The sequence below is a fragment of the Balaenoptera acutorostrata genome, chromosome 2 (assembly GCF_949987535.1).
Source record: "Balaenoptera acutorostrata chromosome 2, mBalAcu1.1, whole genome shotgun sequence".
NCBI classification, from domain to species: Eukaryota; Metazoa; Chordata; class Mammalia; order Artiodactyla; family Balaenopteridae; genus Balaenoptera; species Balaenoptera acutorostrata.
The window spans coordinates 165,399,901-165,420,388 of NC_080065.1; the positions used below are offsets into that span (position 1 = coordinate 165,399,901).

Consider the following 20,488-nt stretch of genomic DNA (forward strand, 5'->3'; position numbering starts at 1 on the left):
ACCTCCAGGACGGCACCCCAAGGGGTGGCTGGGGGAGGGAAGGAGTTCCTACACTCAGCAGGACCCACCCACGGTTAGGAGGTGAGGGGCAACAGGGGAGACCCTGGGGGAGACAGTGGGGGAGGGACACGAAGGAACGGAAGGGAACCAGGCCAGTGCTTTCCCTGTCCACTTAGGCACCAGGAAGCCTGTTGGGCTCCCAGGCCTAATCCTCTGCCCTCGGAGCCTCCCTTCTGCTGGACAGAGCCCAAACCCCACCCTTACACCCCTGCCCAGGGCCCTACCTCTATACTCGGAGACTCCCTCCAAAGAGCTGGGCCTAAACCCCACTCACACACCCTCACTCAGGGCCCTACCTCCAAACTCCGGAACCCCACACTCCAGAGGCCCTCCTCTCAAGGTGTTGCCTCTCCTCTTCTGTGCAGGTCCTAAGCAGAGGCCCCGCCCCACGCTTAAACGTAGCCCCATCTAGGCCCCGCCCCACGCTCAAACTTCACGCCCCACCCGCCTAGGACCCACCCCACCCTAAACCCTGCCCCTACCTAAGTTCCACCCCCTACCTAAACTCCGCCCCCATAGCCTAGCCTTTTTTTTTTCCCTTTTTTTTTCTTTTCTTTATTCCTCTTACATTGAGGTTCTGTTTTACCTTGCTGATTCATTGTTGACTCTTTTATATTTTTATTTTTCCTAATAAATCTTTTATTTTTCTAACTTTTATTCTTTATAATTCGCTAGTGATCTCTCCTTTGGCTCACTGCCCCACCCCCCCTATTTTCTTTTTTTTTTTGCTGTGGTTTTATTTCACCTTGTTGCTGTTGTTTCAATTATAGTTTTCTTTTTCCTAATATATTTTTTATCTTTCTGATTTTATTTTGTTTTTTATTCTTTGATATTGTACTGCTCCTTTTTTTTCTTTCTTTCTTCCTTTTTTTTTTCCTTTTTAATTGCACCACGAAGCTTGCAGTATCTTGGTTCCCAGGCTGGAGGTCGGGCACAAGCTCTTGTGGTGTGAGCTCCGAGTGCAAACCACTGGACTAACAGAGAACCTCAGACCCCAAAGAGTATCAATCCGAGCGAGGCCTGCCAGAGTTCCTCATCTCAGCACCAAGACCCAGCTCTATCAAACTGCCTGCAAACTCCAGTGCTGGACGTCTCAGGCCAAACAACCAGTAAGACAGGAATACAGCACCACTCATCAAAAAAGAAATAAAAAAGGAAACAACAAAAAAAATACGTTACAGACGAAGGAGCAAGGTAAAAACCTACAAGACCAAATAAATGGAGATGAAATAGGCAATCTACCTGAAAAAGAATTCAGAGTAATGATAGTAAAGATGATCCAAAATCTCAGAAACAGAATGGAGAAAATACAAGAAACATTTAACAAGGACCTAGAAGAACTAAACAGCAAACAAACAGTGATGAACAACACAATTACTGAAATTAAAAATTCTAGAAGGAATCAATAACAGAATAACTGAGGCAGAAGAACGGATAAGTGAGCTGGAAGATAAAATGGTGGAAATAACTGCCAGGGAGCAGAATAAAGGAAAAAGAATGAAAAGAATTGAGGACAGTTTCAGAGACCTCTGGGACAACATTAAATGCACCAACATTCGAATTATAGGGGTCCCAGAAGAAGAAGAGAAAAAGAAAGGGTCTGAGAAAATATTTGAAGAGATTATAGTCGAAAACTTCTCTAACATGGGAAAGGAAATAGTCAATCAAGTCCAGGAAGCACAGAGAGTACCATACAGGATAAATCCAAAGAGAAACATGCTAAGACATATTAATTAAACTATCAAAAATTAAATAAAAAGAAAATATTAAAAGCAGCAAGGGAAAAACAACAAATAACATACAACTGAATCCCCATAAAGTTAACAGCTGATTTTTCAGCAGAAACTCTGCAAGCCAGAAGGGAGTGGGAGGACATATTTAAAGTGATGAAAAGGAAAAACCTACAACCAAGACTACTCTACCCAGCAAGGATCTCATTCAGAATTGATGGAGAAATTAAAACCTTTACAGATAAGCAAAAGTTAAGAGAATTCAGCACCACCAAACCAGCTTTACAACAAATGCTAAAGGAACTTCTCTAGGCAGGTAATACAAGAGAAAGAAAAGACCTACAAAAACAAACCCAAAACAATTACAAAAATGGTAACAGGAACATATATATAGATAATTACCTTAAATGTAAATGGCTTAAATGCTCCAACCAAAAGACAGAGACTGGCTGAATGGATACAAAAACAAGACCAGTACATATGCTGTCTACAAGAGACCCAATTCAGACCTAGGAACACACACAGACTGCAAGTGAGGGGATGGAAAAAGATATTCCATGCAAATGGAAATCAAAAGAAAGCTGGAGTAGCAATTCTCATATCAGACAAAATAGACTTTAAAATAAAGACTATTAGAAGAGACAAAGAAAGACACTACATAATGATCAAGGGATCAATCCAAGAAGAAGATATAACAACTGTAAATATTTATGCACCCAACATACGAGCACCTCAATACCTAAGGCAAATGCTAACAGCCATAAAAGGGGAAATCGACTAACACAATAATAGTAGGGGACTGTAACACCCCACTTTCACCAATGGACAGATCATCCAAAAATGAAAATAAATAAGGAAACACAAGCTTTAAATGACACATTAAACAAGATGAACTAGGGCTTCCCTGGTGGCGCAGTGGTTAAGAATCTGCCTGCCAATGCAGGGGACACGGGTTCAAGCCCTGGTCTGGGAAGATCCCACATGCCGTGGAGCAACTAAGCCCATGTGCCACAACTACTGAGCCTGTGCTCCAGAGCCCGTGCGCCACAACTCCTGAAGCCCAGGCGTCTAGACCCCATGCTCTGCAACAAGAGAAGCCACCGCAATGAGAAGCCCGTGCACTGCAATGAAGAGTAGCCCCCACTCACCGCAACTAGAGAAAGCCCATGCACAGAAACAAAGATGCAACGCAGCCAAAAATAAATAAATAAAATAGATAAATTTAAAAATATATATATTAAAAAAAAAGGCAAGATGAACTTAATTGATATTTATAGGACATTCCATCCAAAACCAACAGAATACACTTTATTCTCAACTGCTCATGGAACATTCTCCAGGATAGATCATATCTTGGGTCACAAATCAAGCCTTGGTAAATTTAAGAAAATTGAAATCGTATGAAGTATCTTTTCCGACTACAATGCTATGAGACTAGATATCAATTACAGGAAAAAATCTGTAAAAAATACAAACACATGGAGGCTAAACAATATGCTATTAAATAACCAATAGATCACTGAAAAAATCAAAGAGGAAATCAAAAAATACCTAGAAACAAATGACAATGAAAACACAACGACCCAAAACCTATGGGATGCAGCAAAAGCAGTTCTAAGAGGGAAGTTTATAGCAATACAATCCTACCTCAAGCAACAAGAAACATCTCAAATAAACAACCTAATCCTATATCTAAAGCAATTAGAGAAAGAAGAACAAAAAAAAACCCCCCGAAGTTAGCAGAAGGAGAGAAATCATAAAGATGAGATCAGAAATAAATTAAAAAGAAATGAAGGAAACAATTGCAAAGATCAATAAAACTAAAAGCTGGTTCTTTGAGAAGATAAACAAAATTGATAAACCATTAGCCAGACTCATCAAGAAAAAAGGGAGAAGACTCACATCAACAGAATTAGAAATGAAAAAGGAGAAATAACAACTGACACAGCAGAAATACAAAGGATCATGAGAGATTACTACAAGCAACTCTATGCCTATTGGCATGGACAACCTGGAAGAAATGGACAAATTCTTAGAAAAGCACAACCTTCTGAGACTGAACCAAGAAGAAATAGAAAATAAAAACAGACCAATCACAAGCACTGAAATTGAAACTGTGATTAAAAATCTTCCAACAAACAAAAGCCCAAGACCAGATGGCTTCACAGGCCAATTCTACCAAACATTTAGAGAAGAGCTAACACCTATCCTTCTCAAACTCTTCCAAAATACAGCAGAGGAACACTCCCAAACTCATTCTATGAGGCCACCATCACCCTGATACCAAAACAAGACAAAGATGTCACAAAAAAAGAAAACTACAGCCCAATATCTCTGATGAACACAGATGCAAAACTCCTCAACAAAATACTAGCAAACAGAATCCAACAGCACATTAAAAGGATCATACACCATGATCAAGCGGGGTTTACCCCAGGAATGCAAGGATTCTTCAATATATGCAAATCAATCAATGTGATAAACCATATTAACAAATTGAAGGAGAAAACCAGTATGATCATCTCAAGAGATGCAAAAAAAGCTTTTGACAAAATTCAACACCCATTTATGATAAAAACTCTCCAGAAAGTAGGCATAGAGGGAACCTACCTCAACATAATGAAGGCCATATATGACAAACCCACAGCCAACATCGTTCTCAATGGTGAAAAACTGAAACCATTTCCTCTACAATCAGGAACAAGACATGGTTGCCCACTCTCACCACTATTATTCAACATAGTTTTAGAAGTTTTAGCCACAGCAATCAGAGAAGAAAAGGAAATAAAAGGAATCCAAATCAGAAAAGAAGAAGTAAAACTGTCACTGTTTGCAGATGACATACTATACATAGAGAATCCTAAAGATGCTACCAGAAAACTCCTAGAGCTAATCAATGAATTTGGTAAAGTAGCAGGATACAAAATCAATGCACAGAAATCTCTTGCATTCCTATACACTAATGATGAAAAATCTGAAAGAGAAATTAAGGAAACACTCCCATTTACCACTGCAACAAAAAGAATAAAATACCTAGGAATAAACCTACCTAAGGAGACAAAAGACCTGTATGAAGAAAACTATAAGACACTGATGAAAGAAATTAAAAATGATTCAAACAGATGGCAGAGACATACTATGTTCTTGGATTGGAAGAATCAACATTGTGAAAATGACTATACTACCCAAAGCAATCTACAGATTCAATGCAATCCCTATCAAACTATCAATGCCATTTTTCACAGAACTAGAACAAAAAATTGCACAATTTGTCTGGAAACACAAAAGACCCCGAATAGCCAAAGCAATCTTGAGAAAGAAAAACGGAGCTGGAAGAATCAGGCTCCCTGACTTCAGACTATACTACAAAGCTACAGTAATCAAGACAGTATGGTACTGGCACAAAAACAGAAGTATAGATCAATGGAACAGGATAGAAAGCCCAGAGATAAACCCACGCACATATGGTCACCTTATCTTTAATAAAGGAGGCAAGGATATACAATGGAGAAAAGACAGTCTCTTCAATAAGGGGTGCTGGGAAAACTGCACAGCTACGTGTAAACGAATGAAATTAGAACACTTCCTAACTTGTGGCACACAGGCTTAGTTGCTCCACGGTGTTTGAGTTAAAAATAAACTCAAAATGGATTAAAGACTTAAATGTAAGGCCAGTCAGTATAAAACTCTTAGAGGAAAACATAGGAGAAACACTCTTTGACATAAATGACAGCAAGATCCTTTTTGATCCACCTCCTAGAGAAATGGAAATAAAAACAAAAATAAACAAATGGGACCTAATGAAACAAAAGCTTTTGCACAGTAAAGGAAACGATAAACAAGACCAAAAGACAACCCTCAGAATGGGAGAAAATATTTGCAAATGAAGCAACTGACAAAGGGTTAATCTCCAAAATTTACAAGCAGCTCATGCAGCTCAATATCAAAAAAACAAACAACCCAATCCAAAAATGGGCAGAAGACCTAAATAGACATTTCTCCAAAGAAGATATACAGATTGCCAACAAACACATGAAAGAATGCTCAACATCATTAATCATTAGAGAAATGCAAATCAAAACTACCATGAGATATCATCTCACACCGGTCAGAATGGCCATCATCAAAAAATCTACAAACAATAAATGCTGGAGAGGGTGTGGAGAAAAGGGAACACTCTTGCACTGTTGGTGGGAATGTAAATTGATACAGCCACTATGGAGAACAGTATGGAGGTTCCTTAAAAAACTAAAAATAGAACTACCATACGACCCAGCAATCCCACTACTGGGCATATACCCTGAGAAAACCATAATTGAAAAAGAGTCATGTACCAAAATGTTCATTGCAGCTCTATTTACAATAGCCAGGACATGGAAGCAACCTAAGTGTCCATCATCGGATGAATGGATAAAGAAGATGTGGCACATATATACAATGGAATATTACTCAGCCATAAAAAGAAACGAAATCGAGTTATTTGTAGTGAGGTGGATGGAGTTAGAGTCTGTCATACAGAGTGAAGTCAGAAAGAAAAAAACAAATACAGTATGCTAACACATATATATGGAATCTAAGGAAGAAAAAAAAAAAAAGGTCATGAAGAACCTAGTGGCAAGGTGGGAATAAAGACACAGACCTACTAGAGAATGGACTTGAGGATATGGGGAGGGGGAAGGGTAAACTGTGACAAAGTGAGAGAGTGGCATGGACATATATACACTACCAAACATGAAATAGATAGCTAGTGGGAAGCAGCCGCATAGCACAGGGAGATCACCTCGGTGCTTTGTGACCACCTAGAAGGGTGGGATAGGGAGAGTGGGAGGGAAGGAGATGCAAGAGGGAAGAGATATGGGAACAGATGTATATGTATAACTGATTCACTTTGTTATAAAGCAGAAACTAACACACCATTGTAAAGCAATTATACTCCAATAAAGAAGTTAAAAAAAATGTTACTGAAAAAAATTACTTCATTGCTAAAAAGTACTAACCAGCATCTGAGCCTTCAAAAAGTTTTAATCTTTTTGATTGTGGAGGGGTTGAAATATTGCAAGAATTACCAAAATGTGACACAGAGGCATGAAGTGAGCAAGTGCTGTTGGAAAAATGGCACCCAACAGACTTGACACTGGGTTGTCACAAACCTTCAATTTGTGTTAAAAAAAAAAAAAAATCTACAAACCTCAATAAAGTGAAGCAAAATTAAACAAGGCATGCCTGTAATCACTTTGAATGTCAACGGATTAAATGTATCAATTAAAAGACAGAGACTAGATCAAAAAATAAGACTCAACTATATGTTGTCTACAAGAAACCCACTTTAAGGACTTCCCTGGCAGTCCAGTGGTTAAGACTCTGTGCTCCCAATGCAGGGCGCACAGGTTCGATCCCTGGTTGGGGAACTAAGATCCTACATGCCACACGGCGCAGCCAAAAAAAAAAAAAAATTGAGAAAATTGATAAAGACAAATGTTGATTCTTCTGAAAAATTAATAAAGCTAATATGTTTTAAAAAGAAAAAAGAAGAAAGAAGGAAAGAAAGAAACATTATTATTATTATTTTTTAAATTTATTTGGCTGCCTCAGGTCTTTAGTTGTGGCACGCAGGATCTTCATTGTGGCACGTGGGATCTTTCACTGTGGCACTTGGGCTCTTCGTTGCAGTGCGCAGGCTTCTCTCTGGTTGTGGCGTGCAGACTCCAGAACGTGTGGGCTTAGTTGCCCCACAGCATGTGGGATCTTAGCTCCCCAACCAGGGCTCGAACCCATGCCCCCTGCATTGGAAGACGGATTCTTAACCACTGGACCACCAGGGAAGTCCCAGAAACCCACTTTAAATATAAAGAGAAATATAGATTAAAAGTAAATGGATGGGGCTTCCTTGGTGGCGCAGTGGTTAAGAATCCACCTGCCAATGCAAGGGACATGGATTCAAGCCCTGGTCCAGGAAGATCCCACATGCCGCGGGCAACTAAGCCTGTGAGCCACAACTACTGAACCTGCCCTCTAGAGCCCACGAGCCACAACTACTGAGCCAGCGTGCCACAACTACTGAAGCCCACATGCCTGGAGCCCGTGCTCTGCAACCAGAGAAGCCACCGCAATGAGAAGACTGCGCACTGCAACGAACGGTAGCCCCCGCTCGCCACAACTAGAGAAAGCCCGTGCAAAGCAACGAAAACCCAACACAACCAAAAAAAAAAAAAAAGTAAATGGATGCGGATTTCCCTGGTGGTCCAATGGCTAAGACTCCATGCTCCCAATGCAGGGGGCAAGGGTTTGATCCCTGGTCAGGGAACTAGATCCTACATGCCTCAACTGAAGATTCCACATGCTGCAACTAAAAGATCCCGTTTGCCGCAACTAAGACCCGATGCGCCCAAATAAATAAATAAATAAATAAATAATTTTAAAGTAAATGGATGGAAAAATATACCCTGCCAACACTAATCAAAAGAAAGCAAGAGTAACTCTATTAATTTCAGACAGAGCAGACGTCTAAGCAAGAAAAGTTATCAGGAATAAAGAAAGACATTACATAATAATAAAGAGATTAATTCTCCTAGAAGACATAACAATCCTTAATGTTTATGTGCCTAACAAAAGAGTCATTGGTGAGGCAAAAAATGATAGAACTGCAAGGAGAAATAGATGACCCACTATCACAGCTGGAAATATCAACCCCCCTCTATCACAAATGGACAGATCCAGCAGGTAGAAAATCAGTAAGGATATAATTTAACTCAACAACACCATCAATCAATTGAATATGATAGACATCTACAGACTACTCCAATCAAGAACAACAGAACACACATTCTTCTCAAGCTCACACAGAACATTCACCAAGACAAACCACGTTCTGGGCCATAAAACACACCTTATATTTAAAGCAAGAGAAATCATGCAACGTCTATACTCAGACCACAGTGGAATTAAACTAAAAATCAATAACAGAAAGAAAACAGGAACATCCCAAAATACATGAAGATTAAACAACATACTTCTAAATAACTCATGGGTCAAAGAAGAAATCTCAAGAGCAATATAAAAATACTTCGAATCAAATGAAAATGAAAAAGGCATCTTATCAAAATTTGCAGGATGCAGCAAAAGCAGTGCCTAGAGGAGAGTTACAGCATTAAATGCACAGACTGGGAAAGAAGATCTAAAATCAATCGTCTACGTCTATACCTTAGGGCAGGGGTCCCCAAACCCTGGGCCGCGTACTAGTCCATGGCCTGTTAGGAACCGGGCCGCACAGCAGGAGGTGACCGGCAGGCAAGTGAGCGAAGCTTCATCTGCTGCTCCCCATCACTCGCATTACTGCCTGAACCATACCCCCCTGCTCCCCAGTCCATGTAAAAACTGTCTTCCAGAAAACTGGTCCCTGGTGCTAACAAGATTAGGGACTGCTGCCTTAGGGAACCAGAAAAAAAAAAAGTAAATTAAATACAAAGTAAGCAGAAAAAAAATAAGAATTACAGCAGAAATCAATGAAATTGAAATCAAGAAATAAGTAGAGGGGCTTCCCTGGTGGCGCAGTGGTTGAGAATCTGCCTGCTAATGCAGGGGACACGGGTTCGAGCCCTGGTCTGGGAAGATCCCACATGCCGTGGAGCGGCTGGGCCCGTGAGCCACAATTGCTGAGCCTGCGCGTCTGGAGCCTGTGCCCCGCGACGGGAGGGGCCGCGATGGAGAGAGGCCCGCGCACCGCGATGAAGAGCGGTCCCCGCACCGCGATGAAGAGTGGCCCCCGCTTGCCGCAACTGGAGAAAGCCCTCGCACGAACCGAAGACCCAACACAGCCAAAAATAAATAAATAAATAAATAAATAAATAAGAAAATCCTTTAAAAAAAAAAAAAAAAAGAAATAAGTAGAGAAAATGAACCAAACCAAAAGCTGGTTCTTTAAAAAAAAGAAAAAAAAATCAATAAAATTGATAAACTACTAGCTAGGCTGACTAAAAAAAGAGAGGGCACAAATTACTAGTACCAGAAATGAAAAAGAGGACATCGCTACAGATCTCATGGACATTAAAAAAATAATAAAGGAATACTATGAACAACTCTTTGCCCACAAATCTGATAACCTAGATGCAACAGACCAATTCCCTTTGAAAGACACAATCTGCCGACACTCACATGAGAAGAAATAGGCAGTCTGAATACACCTATATCTATTAAAGAAACAGAATCCATAATTAGCCTTCCACAACTAAAAGCAATAGGCCCAGATGGAGTCACTAATGAAATCTACCAAACATTTAAGTTAGAAATTATACAAATTCTATACAATCTCTTTCAGAGGACAGAAGCAGAGGGAATACTTCCTAAGTCATTCTACGTGACCACCATTAAACCTAACACTAAAACTAGACAAAAACATTATAAGAAAACTACAGACCAGTATCTTGCATGAACACAGATACAAAAATCCTCAACAAATAGTAGCAAATTAAATCTAACAATGTATAAAAAGAATTATACACCATGACCAAGTGGGATTTATCCCAGATGTGCATGCTAGTCCAACACTCAAAAATTAATTAATGTAGTGCAACACATAAACAGGACAAAAAAGAAAAATCACATGATCATATTCAATAGATTCAGAAAAAGCACTGGACAAAACCAAACACTAATTCATGATAAAAATTCTCCACAGACTAGGAATAGAGAACATTCTCAACTTGATAGAGAATATCTATAAAAACGCTACAGCCAACATCATACTAAATGGTGAAAACTCAAAGCTTTCCCACTAAGAACAGGAAAAAGGCTAGGATGCCCCCTCTTATCTCTCCTTTTCAACACTGTACTGGACATACCAGCTAATGCAATAAGACAAGAAAAGGAAATAAACAATATACAGACTAGTAAAGAGAAAAATAAAACTGTCTTTGTTCACAAATGACACTATCATCTAAGTAGGAAATCCAATAGAATCTACAAAACAATTCCTGGAACTATTAAGTAATTATAGTAAGGTTATGGTATACAAGGTTAATATAAAATAGCAATCACATTCCATATACCAGCAATGAACAAGTGTGATTTGAAATTTAAAACACAATAGCATTTACATTGGTAATGAAATAATGTACAAGATCTATAAGAGGAAAACTAGAGAACTCTAATGAACAAAATCAAATAAGACTTAACTAAATAAAGGGATATTCCATGTTCACGGATAGAAAGACTCAGTAATGTCAAGATATCAGTTTTTCACAACCTAATCTGTAGATTCAATGCATTCCAAATCAAAATTCCAACAAGTAATTTTGTGGATACCAACAAACTTACTCTAAAGTTTATATGGAGAGGGCAAAAGATCCAGAATAGTCAACACAATATTGAAGGAAAAGAACGAAGTTGGAGGGCTGATGCTACCTGACTTTAAAACCTACTACATAGGGCTTCCCTGGTGGCGCAGTGGTTGAGAATCTGCCTGCCAATGCAGGGGACACGGGTTCAAGCCCTGGTCTGGGAAGATCCCACATGCCGCGGAGCAACTGGGCCCGTGAGCCACAACTACTGAGCCTGCGCGTCTGGAGCCTGTGCTCCGCACCAAGAGAGGCCGCGATGGTGAGAGGCCCACGCACCGTGATGAAGAGTGGCCCCCACTTGCCGCAACTAGAGAAAGCCCTCGCACAGAAACGAAGATCCAACACAGCCAAAAATAAAAATTAATTAATTAATTAATTTAAAAAAACAAAAAACCTACTACATAAAGCTACAGTAATCAAAACAGTGTGGAATTGGCAAAAGAACAAATAGATCAAAGGAACAGAAGAGAGAGCCCAGAAATAGACCCACATAAATATAGTCGCCTGATTTTTACAAAGGAGCAAAGACAATACAATGAAGCAAAGGGATTATCTTCAACAAATGTTGATGGAACAACTGGACATTTCATATACCAAAAACTGAATCTAGACAAAGATCTAACACCATTCCCAAAATTAACTCACTGGATCATAAACTGATATGTGAAACACAAAACTATAAAACTCCTGGAAAATAACATAGAAAACCTAGATGACATTAGGTATGGCAATGACTGTTTAGATTATATCTAAAGGCATGATCCATAAAAGAAGTAAATAAGCTGGATGTCATTAAAATTAAAAACTCCTGGTCTGCAAAAGACAATGTTGTAAGAATATGAAAACAAGCCACAGACTGGGAGAAAATATTTGCAAAAGACATATCTGATAAAGGACTGTTATCCAAAATATACAAAGAACTCTTAAAACTCAACTGTAAGAAAATAAACACAACTAAAAAGTGGGCCAAAGACTTTAACAGACAACTCACCAAGATGATATACAGAGCAAACAAGCATACGAAAAGATATTCCACATCATATATCATCAGCAAAATGCAAAGTGAAAAAAGGAGATATCACTGCACAACTACTAGAATGGTCAAGTTCTGGAACACTGACAACACCAAATGCTGGTGAGGATATGGAGTAACAGGAACTCTCATTCATTGCTGGTGGGAATGCAAAATGGTATAGCCACTTTGGAAGAGAGATTGGCGCTTTCTTACAAAACTAAAAACACTCTTAGCGTACTCAGCAATCATGTTCCTTGGTATTTACCCAAAGGAGTTAAAAACACATGTCCACCCCAAAACCTACACAGAGATGTTTATTCCAGCTTTATTGTTAATTGCCAAAACTTGGAAGCAACCAAATGTCTTTCAGTAGGTGAAGAGATAAATAAACTATGGTAGAGCCAGACAATGGAATATTATTCAGTGCTTAAAAAAAAAAAAAAAAAAAAAAAAAGATCTACCAAAGCATGAAAAGACACAGAGGAAACTTAAATGCATATTACTAAGTGAAAGAAGCCAATCTGAAAAGGCTATATACCATATGACTCCAACTGTGTGACATTCTGGAAAAGGCAAAACTATGAAGACAGTAAAAAGATCAGTTGTTGTCACAGACTGGCAGGGGAAGTAGGGTAGGGATGAATAGGTGGAGCACAGAGAATTTTTAAGGCAGTGAAAATACTGTTTGATACCATAATAATGGATACATGTCATTATATATTTCTCAAAATCCATCGAATGTATAACACCAAGAGTGAACCCTAGTGTAAACTACAGACTTAGGGTGATTATAAATATGTCAATGTAGGTACACCAATTGTAACAAATCTATCACTTTGACAGAAGTTGATAATGGAGGAGGCTATGTATGTGTGAGGTCAGAGGGTATGTAAGAAATCTCTGTACCTTGTCCTCAGTTTTGCTGTCACCTAAAACAGCTCTAATAAAATAAAGTCTTAATGAAAGTTATACACACAAACACATACAGGCTGAGAATTTTCCAAAGTAAATAGAGATCTCAAATCAGACCTCAAATCACAGATCCAAAAAGACTATCAAGAAAAATACATTCCATGACCCCCACAAAAAACTCATACCTAAACATCATATTCAAACTGGTAAAAAAACAAAGATACAGACTATATTGAAGGAAGCCAGAGAGAAAAACATGTTACATTCAAAAGAAGAAAGATGAGGATTAAAGCCAACTTCTCATTAAAAACTCTGCAGCCAGAAAATAATAAAGTGACATCTTAAAAATGATGAAAGAAAAAACTGTCAAACCATATCCTATAGCCAGGGAAGTATTTCTCAAAAATGAAGGAGATTCAATCTACCACTTTCAGTAAAAAGGAGAACTAAGCAGAACATCAAGTAAATAGAAGACAAACAACATTATAATCCAACCAGACTAAATAGATATCTACAGCACACTCTATCCAAAAGTAGCAGAATAAACATTTTCCTCAAGTGCACAAGAAGTATTCTCCAGGATAGAACATATGATGGTGATAAAACAAGCCTCAACAAACACAGAAAGATAAAAAACATACAAAGTATGTTTTCCAACATAATGAGTGAAATTATAAATAACAAAAGGAAGAAATGTGGGGAGTGGACAAATACGTGGAAATTAAACAAAACACTCCTAAATAACCAATGGGTGAAAGAAAACATTACAATGGGAAAGTAGAAAATACTTTGAGATGAATGAAAATGAAAATGTCTTAAAAACTTAAACGATTTAGCTAAAGCAATACTTAAAGGGAAATTGACATCTATCTAATGCCTATATTAAAAAAGAAAGATCTCAAACAAATAACCTAAACTTCCACTAGACCCAGAAAAAAAAAGAGCAAATTAAACCTAAAGAACACAGAAAAAAACCAAAATAATAGAGGAGAAATTAATAAAAAATGCTAAAACAAGAAAAATCAATGAGATGAAAAGTTGGTTTTTTGAAAACTAAAAAAATTGACAAACTTTCAGTTAGATTTGAGCAGGGGGAAAAAAGAAGACTCAAATAACTAAAAGCAGAATGGCAGTGGAGACATTACTAACAAATACAAAAATAAAAGACAAACTGCCAAAGCTGACTTGAGAAAAAATATAAAATCTGAACAGAACTACAAAAGATAAGAAACTGAGGACTTCCCTAGTGGTGCAGTAGTTAAGAATCCACCTGCCAATGCAGGGGACATGGGTTCAAGCCCTGGTCCAGGAAGATCCCACATGCCTCAGAGCAACTAAGCCTGTGTGCCACAACTACTAAGCCTGCACTCTACAGCCCACACGCCACAACTACTGAAGCCCACACGCCTAGAGCCTGTGCTCCACAACATGAGAAGCCACTGTAATGAGAAGCCCGCGCACTGCAACGAAGAGTAGACCCTGCTCACGACAACTAGAGAAAGCCTGCGCACAGCAATGAAGACCCAGTGCAGCCAAATATAAATAAATACATTTTTTTAAAAATTGAATTAGTAATCAAAAACTATCTACCAAGAAAAGCCTAGGCCCAGATGGCTTCACTGATGAATTCTGTCCAACAATTAAAGAAAAATAATACTAAATCTTCACAATCTTTTCCAAATATAGAACAGGAGGGAACAATGTTTAACCCATTCTGTGAGGCCAGTATTAGCCTGATACCAAATCCAGACAAAGACATCACAAGAAAACTACAGAACAATATCTCTTATGAATGTAAATGCAAAAATTCTCAACATGTTAGCATACCAAATCTAGAAATAATATAAAAAGATTACACACTATGACAGAGTAGAATTCATCCCAGAAATGGAAGGCTGACTTAACATATGAAAATCAATTAATACACCAAATTGACAAAAGACAAAACCCATATGATCATCTCAATAGACACAGAAAAAGCATTTGACAAAATTCAACACTGCTTCATGATAAAAACATTTTTAAATGGTTATAGATGGTTAAAGTAGTATATTTTATGTTATGTGTATTTTACAATAAAAATATTTTTAATAAGCAAAGAAACGACCAATAAGCACATGAAAAGATGCTCAACATCATTAGTCATTAGAGAAATGCAAATCAAAACCACAATGAGATACCATTTCACACCCACTAGGATGGCTGTAATGGGGAAAAAAAGAAAAAGGAAAATAACTGTTGGCAAGGATATGGAGAAACTGGAACTCTCATACAATGCTGGTGGAAATGTAAAATGGTGCAGCCATTTCAAAAAGGCAATCTGGCAGTTTCTCAAACAATTAAATATTGAGTTACCATATGACCCAGGAATTCCAGTCCTAGCTATATTACTCAAGAGAAATGGAAACATACAGCCACAGAAAAACGAGTACTTGAATATTCACAGCAACTTTAGTCAATAACCAAAGAGGAGAAACAACTCAAATATCCATCAAATGATGACTATATAAACAAAACACGGTACAGCAATATAGTGGAATAATATCTGGCAACAAAGGAATGAAGTACTAATACATGCCAAAACATAGATGAACCTGAAAAAATTAAGTAAAAAAACCAGTCATGGAAGACTACATATTACATGATTCCATTTATATGGAATGTCCAGAATACGCAAATCTATACAGACAGAAAGTAAATTAATAGTTGCTTAGGGTTGGGTGGGATGAGGGCTTTGGGTTACTGGTTAAGTGTATAGGGTTTCTTTCTGGAGTGATGAGAACATTCTAGAATTAGACTGTGGTGATGGTTACACAACTCTGTTAATATACTAAAACCCACTGTATACTTTCAATGATGAAAGTATTATATGATGAATAAATTGAGTATGTTATATCTCAGTAAAGCAATTACCATAAAAATGGAGAAATACATTTTCAGACAAAAATAAAATAGAGAATTAATTGGTCTACATTAAAATAAGTGATAAAGGAAGCTCTTCCAGCAGAAAAAACATGATACTGGACAGAAACTGGGACCTACACAAAGAAATAAAAAGCCCTTGATGGCACAAATAAAGGAAAATATGGAATTCTTTATTTTTTATTTCCATTGCTCTAAAAGTCATTTAACTATCTAAAGCAAAATATTATCGATGTATTGTGTGTTATAATATATGCAAAAGTAAAATGTATGGTAAAAATAACACAAAGGAGGGTAGAGAGGAATCGGGAGTCTTTATACTAGGGAATCTTTATACTACGTGTGAAACAATATGACATTATTTGAAGGTAACTGTGATTAATTAAACATGTATACTGTAAACTCTAGAGCAACCACTAAATATTTTTAAAAAGAGATATATGGTAAGTAAATAGTAGAAATTAAATGGAATCATAAATACTCAACAAATACAAAAAAAGAACAGAAAAAGAAGAAACAAAGAACAATTGGAACAAGTAAACAGCTTTCAATCCAATTACATCAATAATTACATTAAATATAAACGTAAAGGACAATTAAAAAGACTGAAATTGTCAGGCTGAATTTAAAAAAAAATTAAAAAGACTGTAAGACTGGGAAAAAAAGCATGACACAATTATACAAAAATGAGAAACACAGATAGCAAGCAAACAACTATCAAGAGTCTACCAATGGTAACAAAAACCTAACTATCAATTGATAAAGATTATTGCACCTCAAAAAGTAACTATTATCAATAATTCTCAAGACTGAAAATAACTTGAGTACATTCAACAGATCTAACCATAGTGACAGCCACCTCTAGATATAACACAATGATTTAGCAACAACAAAAATTATGGTTAATTTTATAAGGCTGAGAATTATACCTTAAATCACCAGAATTCAAATTAACAGTGAAAAACATCCTTCTTTATCTTCAACTGTTGTAATAATTTCAGCTAGTTATCATAGTTTTTGAAAACTTCACTGAAATACTTAAACATCTCACATGATATTAAAATGCAAAAATACAGTAATTATTAAACGACTTCACAATTGAGTAACAAAGTCAGAAGAGAAAAAACTTCCAACAAAGGATTTCTCTGATATTGTGATTTATAATAATAAATATATACCGAATCTTTGCCCCTGGCCCTGGCACAGAGCTCCTAATACCCTTGGAATTTCCTCAATGAAAAGAGCAATAAAGGTGTCTTTTGTTATTCATAACAATCCCCTCTTCGGCACACCAGAGACTATGTTAATGAACTTACTTTTGGAAAGACCCTAAGGCTGGGGGCTGGTCACCAGGGGAACCAACCAAGGTACTAGAGGATTAGAACTTTCATTCCAACTTCCCAACGTCCAGGGAAGGGAGAGGGGCTGGCTGGAAGTTGAACCAATCACCAATGGCCAATGATTTAATCAACCATACCTGCATAATGAAGCCTCCATAAAAATACCTAAACTACAATGTTCAGTGAGCTTTGAGGTTGGTGAATATGTGTGTGTACTGGGAGGGTGACATACCTGGAGAGGACATGGAGATCCGCACCCCTTTTCCTATATCTTGCCCTATGCATCTCTTCCATCTAGCTGTTCCTGAGTTATACCCTTTATAACAAACCAGTCATCTAATAAGTAAACTGTTTCCCTGAATTCTGAGAGCCATTTTAGCAAATTAATCAAACCCAAGAAAGGGGTCATGGGAACCTCTGATTTATAGCAAGTCAGTCAGAAGCACAGGTAACAACCTGGACTTGCAACTGCCGTCTAAAAGAAGGGGTAGTCCTGCAGAATTAAGCTCTTAACTTGTGGGATCTGAGAGTGTCAGATTTCCTTAAATTGTAGGGCACCCAGTGTCTGCCAGAGAGCTGGAGAACCGCTTGGTGTGGGGAAAAAAAACCCCTACACATCTGATGACCAGAGTGAAGTGTTAAGAATACAGGAAACACACAGAAGAGTTTTTCCCTAAAAATTTTAATGAACAAAAGAGTAAAACACACCATTATTGGAGCCACTAAGTGACTTTCTAAGTGTTATCTGCATGTTATTGATGAGGAAACAGAGGTAGGCTGAAAGTAGTGGCTTGCCTAAAGTCCGCATAGTAAGGTGAAGCAAGGATTCAAATCCAAGTGTGCCTAACTCTGAAGGTCACATTTTTAATTTCAACATTGTCTTTAATAAGTCAGTTGTATATGCTATAGGTTAACTGTGATCCCTACAAATTTTAATGGAACCCAGAATTAACAGGAAGCACACACAACCTTATTCAGAGAAACCTCTTCCTAATGAAGAAACCAGTGTCAAGTCTATGACTGTTGTAATTTCCAAACCATTCTCAACACAAAAGTGAAAACATACGTGCAATTTTTCTTTTAGCCAAACACTTTGCTCTATTCGACTGTTTTGTCTTCATTTTCTGCAATCCATTCTCCTCCTTTGGTTCCTGTTGCAAAACAAGAAATATGATCAGGGCGACTGCCATTAAAAGTAGAACTCTTTCTACCTCCTCTACAGCCAACAGAGGCCACTGAGCCTCTGAAGAATCAGTGGTGGTTGTAAATGTTCACAGAAAACATCAGAAAAAGATTCTTATGGTAGAAAAAGGAAAATGTAGACTCAGAACCAATAAAAATTAAAAATCATAATATACTCACGTAATTATGTCATATAGAAGCTCATGTAAAATTGGTCCATCTGCAAAATACCAGCAAGTACGCACCCAAGTTCAGAGAAAGCTTGATGCAAGGTTTAAAAATCAATAATAAAGTTTAAACTCAGTGCATAGTCACTTATTTTATATCAGTACTTTTAAAAGCAACAGAACAACTGAGGAAAAGTATGCAACATATTTATCAGACAAAGGGCTAATTTTCCTTATATATAGAGCTCTTATAAATCAATACAGAGACCAATATTTAACCTCCTCCCATAGGCAAGGAATATGATAAAACACTTCATAGAAAAACATACACAAGGGGTTCATAAGTATGCAAATCATAATTATATAGATACTTTTTTAAACCTATACTAATAGTAAAAGTGAAAATGTTTTATAAAACACTTATTGTGGGGAAACAAGTACTCTCATACCACTGATGGACTACAATGGATGCAAATCATTATTTTGTGCACCTGGAACTAATACAGCATTGTAGGTGAATTATACTTCAATTACTGTGTGTGTGTGTGTGTGTGTGTGTGTGTGTGTGTGTGTGTGTGTGTGTAATACAGCATTGTAGGTGAATTATACTTCAATTACTGTGTGTGTGTGTGTGTGTGTGTGTGTGTGTGTGTGTGTGTCAACAGTGGGAGGAAATGCATCAAAATGCTAATGGTGGGCTTCCCTGGTGGCGCAGTGGTTGAGAGTCTAACTGCCAATGCAGGGGACACGGGTTCCAGCCCTGCTCTGGGAGGATCCCACATGCCGCGGAGCAACTAGGCCCGTGAGCCACAACTACTGAGCCTGCGCGTCTGGAGCCTGTGCTCCGCAACAAGAGAGGCCATGATAGTGAGAGGCCCGCACACCGCGATGAAGAGTGGCCCCCGCTTGCCGCAACTAGAGAAAGCCCTCGCACAGAAACGAAGACCCAACACAGCCAAAAATAAATATAAAAATAAATTAATTAATTAAAAAAAAATGCTAATGGTGGGACCTCCTTGGTGGTCCAGTGGTAAAGAATCTGCCTTGCAATGCAGGGGACGCAGGTTCAATCCCTGGTCAGGGAACTAAGATCCCACGTGCCGTGGGGCAGCTAAGCCCATGTGCCACAACTACTGGGATCACATGCCTCAACTACAGCCCATGTGCTGCAAACTACAGAGCCCACGCGCTCTGGAACCCGCGTGCCACAACTAGAGAAGAGAAAATCTGCACGCCACAACTAGAGAGAAGCCCACGCACCACAATGAAGAGCCCACACACCACAACAAAAGATCCTGCATGCCGCAACTAAGACCCGACACAGCCAAAAATAAATTAAATAAATAAATAAATAAATAAATAATAAATAATAAATCTTTAAAAAATAATAATAATTAAAAAATGATAATGGTGGTTATGTCTAGAGGGTGGGGATTATGGGTGATTATCATGTTTTAGTTTAGGCTTCTATGTATTTCTAATTGCCTGCAATTAACAGGTATTGCTTGTAAAATGAGGAAGAAAACAAACGTCATTAAAAATGAAAAAAAAGAATACAGGCAAAGGTGATCCAATAAGTGTATAATTGGGGTCTCTGAAGAAGAAAACAAAACAATGAAAAAGACTAACATAAACACTATAATCAAAAATAATTTATAAGGCAGAAAACACCTGAATCTACAAACTGAAAGTATATACGATTTACCTGGGAAAATGGACCCTGAACAGTCAATTTCCAGACATATACTAATATACCTATCTCACCCAAGAAAAATTCTTAAAGCATGCAGACTGACAAAAAGGCCTAATCACTTACCAAAAAAAG

The 20,488-nt window shown here is 37.9% G+C and overlaps 1 protein-coding gene across 6 annotated transcripts in view; it reads right to left on the minus strand.

Moving 5' to 3' along the window:
• UIMC1 (ubiquitin interaction motif containing 1) overlaps window positions 1–20,488 on the minus strand; it is a 138,489-nt gene that overhangs the window by 70,317 nt on the left and 47,684 nt on the right. For 5 of the 6 annotated variants that reach the window (XM_057540990.1, XM_057540986.1, XM_057540989.1 and 2 more), the window contains one exon: window positions 18,381–18,465. In XM_057540990.1, the coding sequence (XP_057396973.1) occupies window positions 18,381–18,465 (85 nt within the window). Of the gene's footprint in view, window positions 1–18,380; window positions 18,466–18,676; window positions 18,701–20,488 lie in introns of those variants that run through there. The other variant, XM_057540988.1, reaches the window with a different exon arrangement.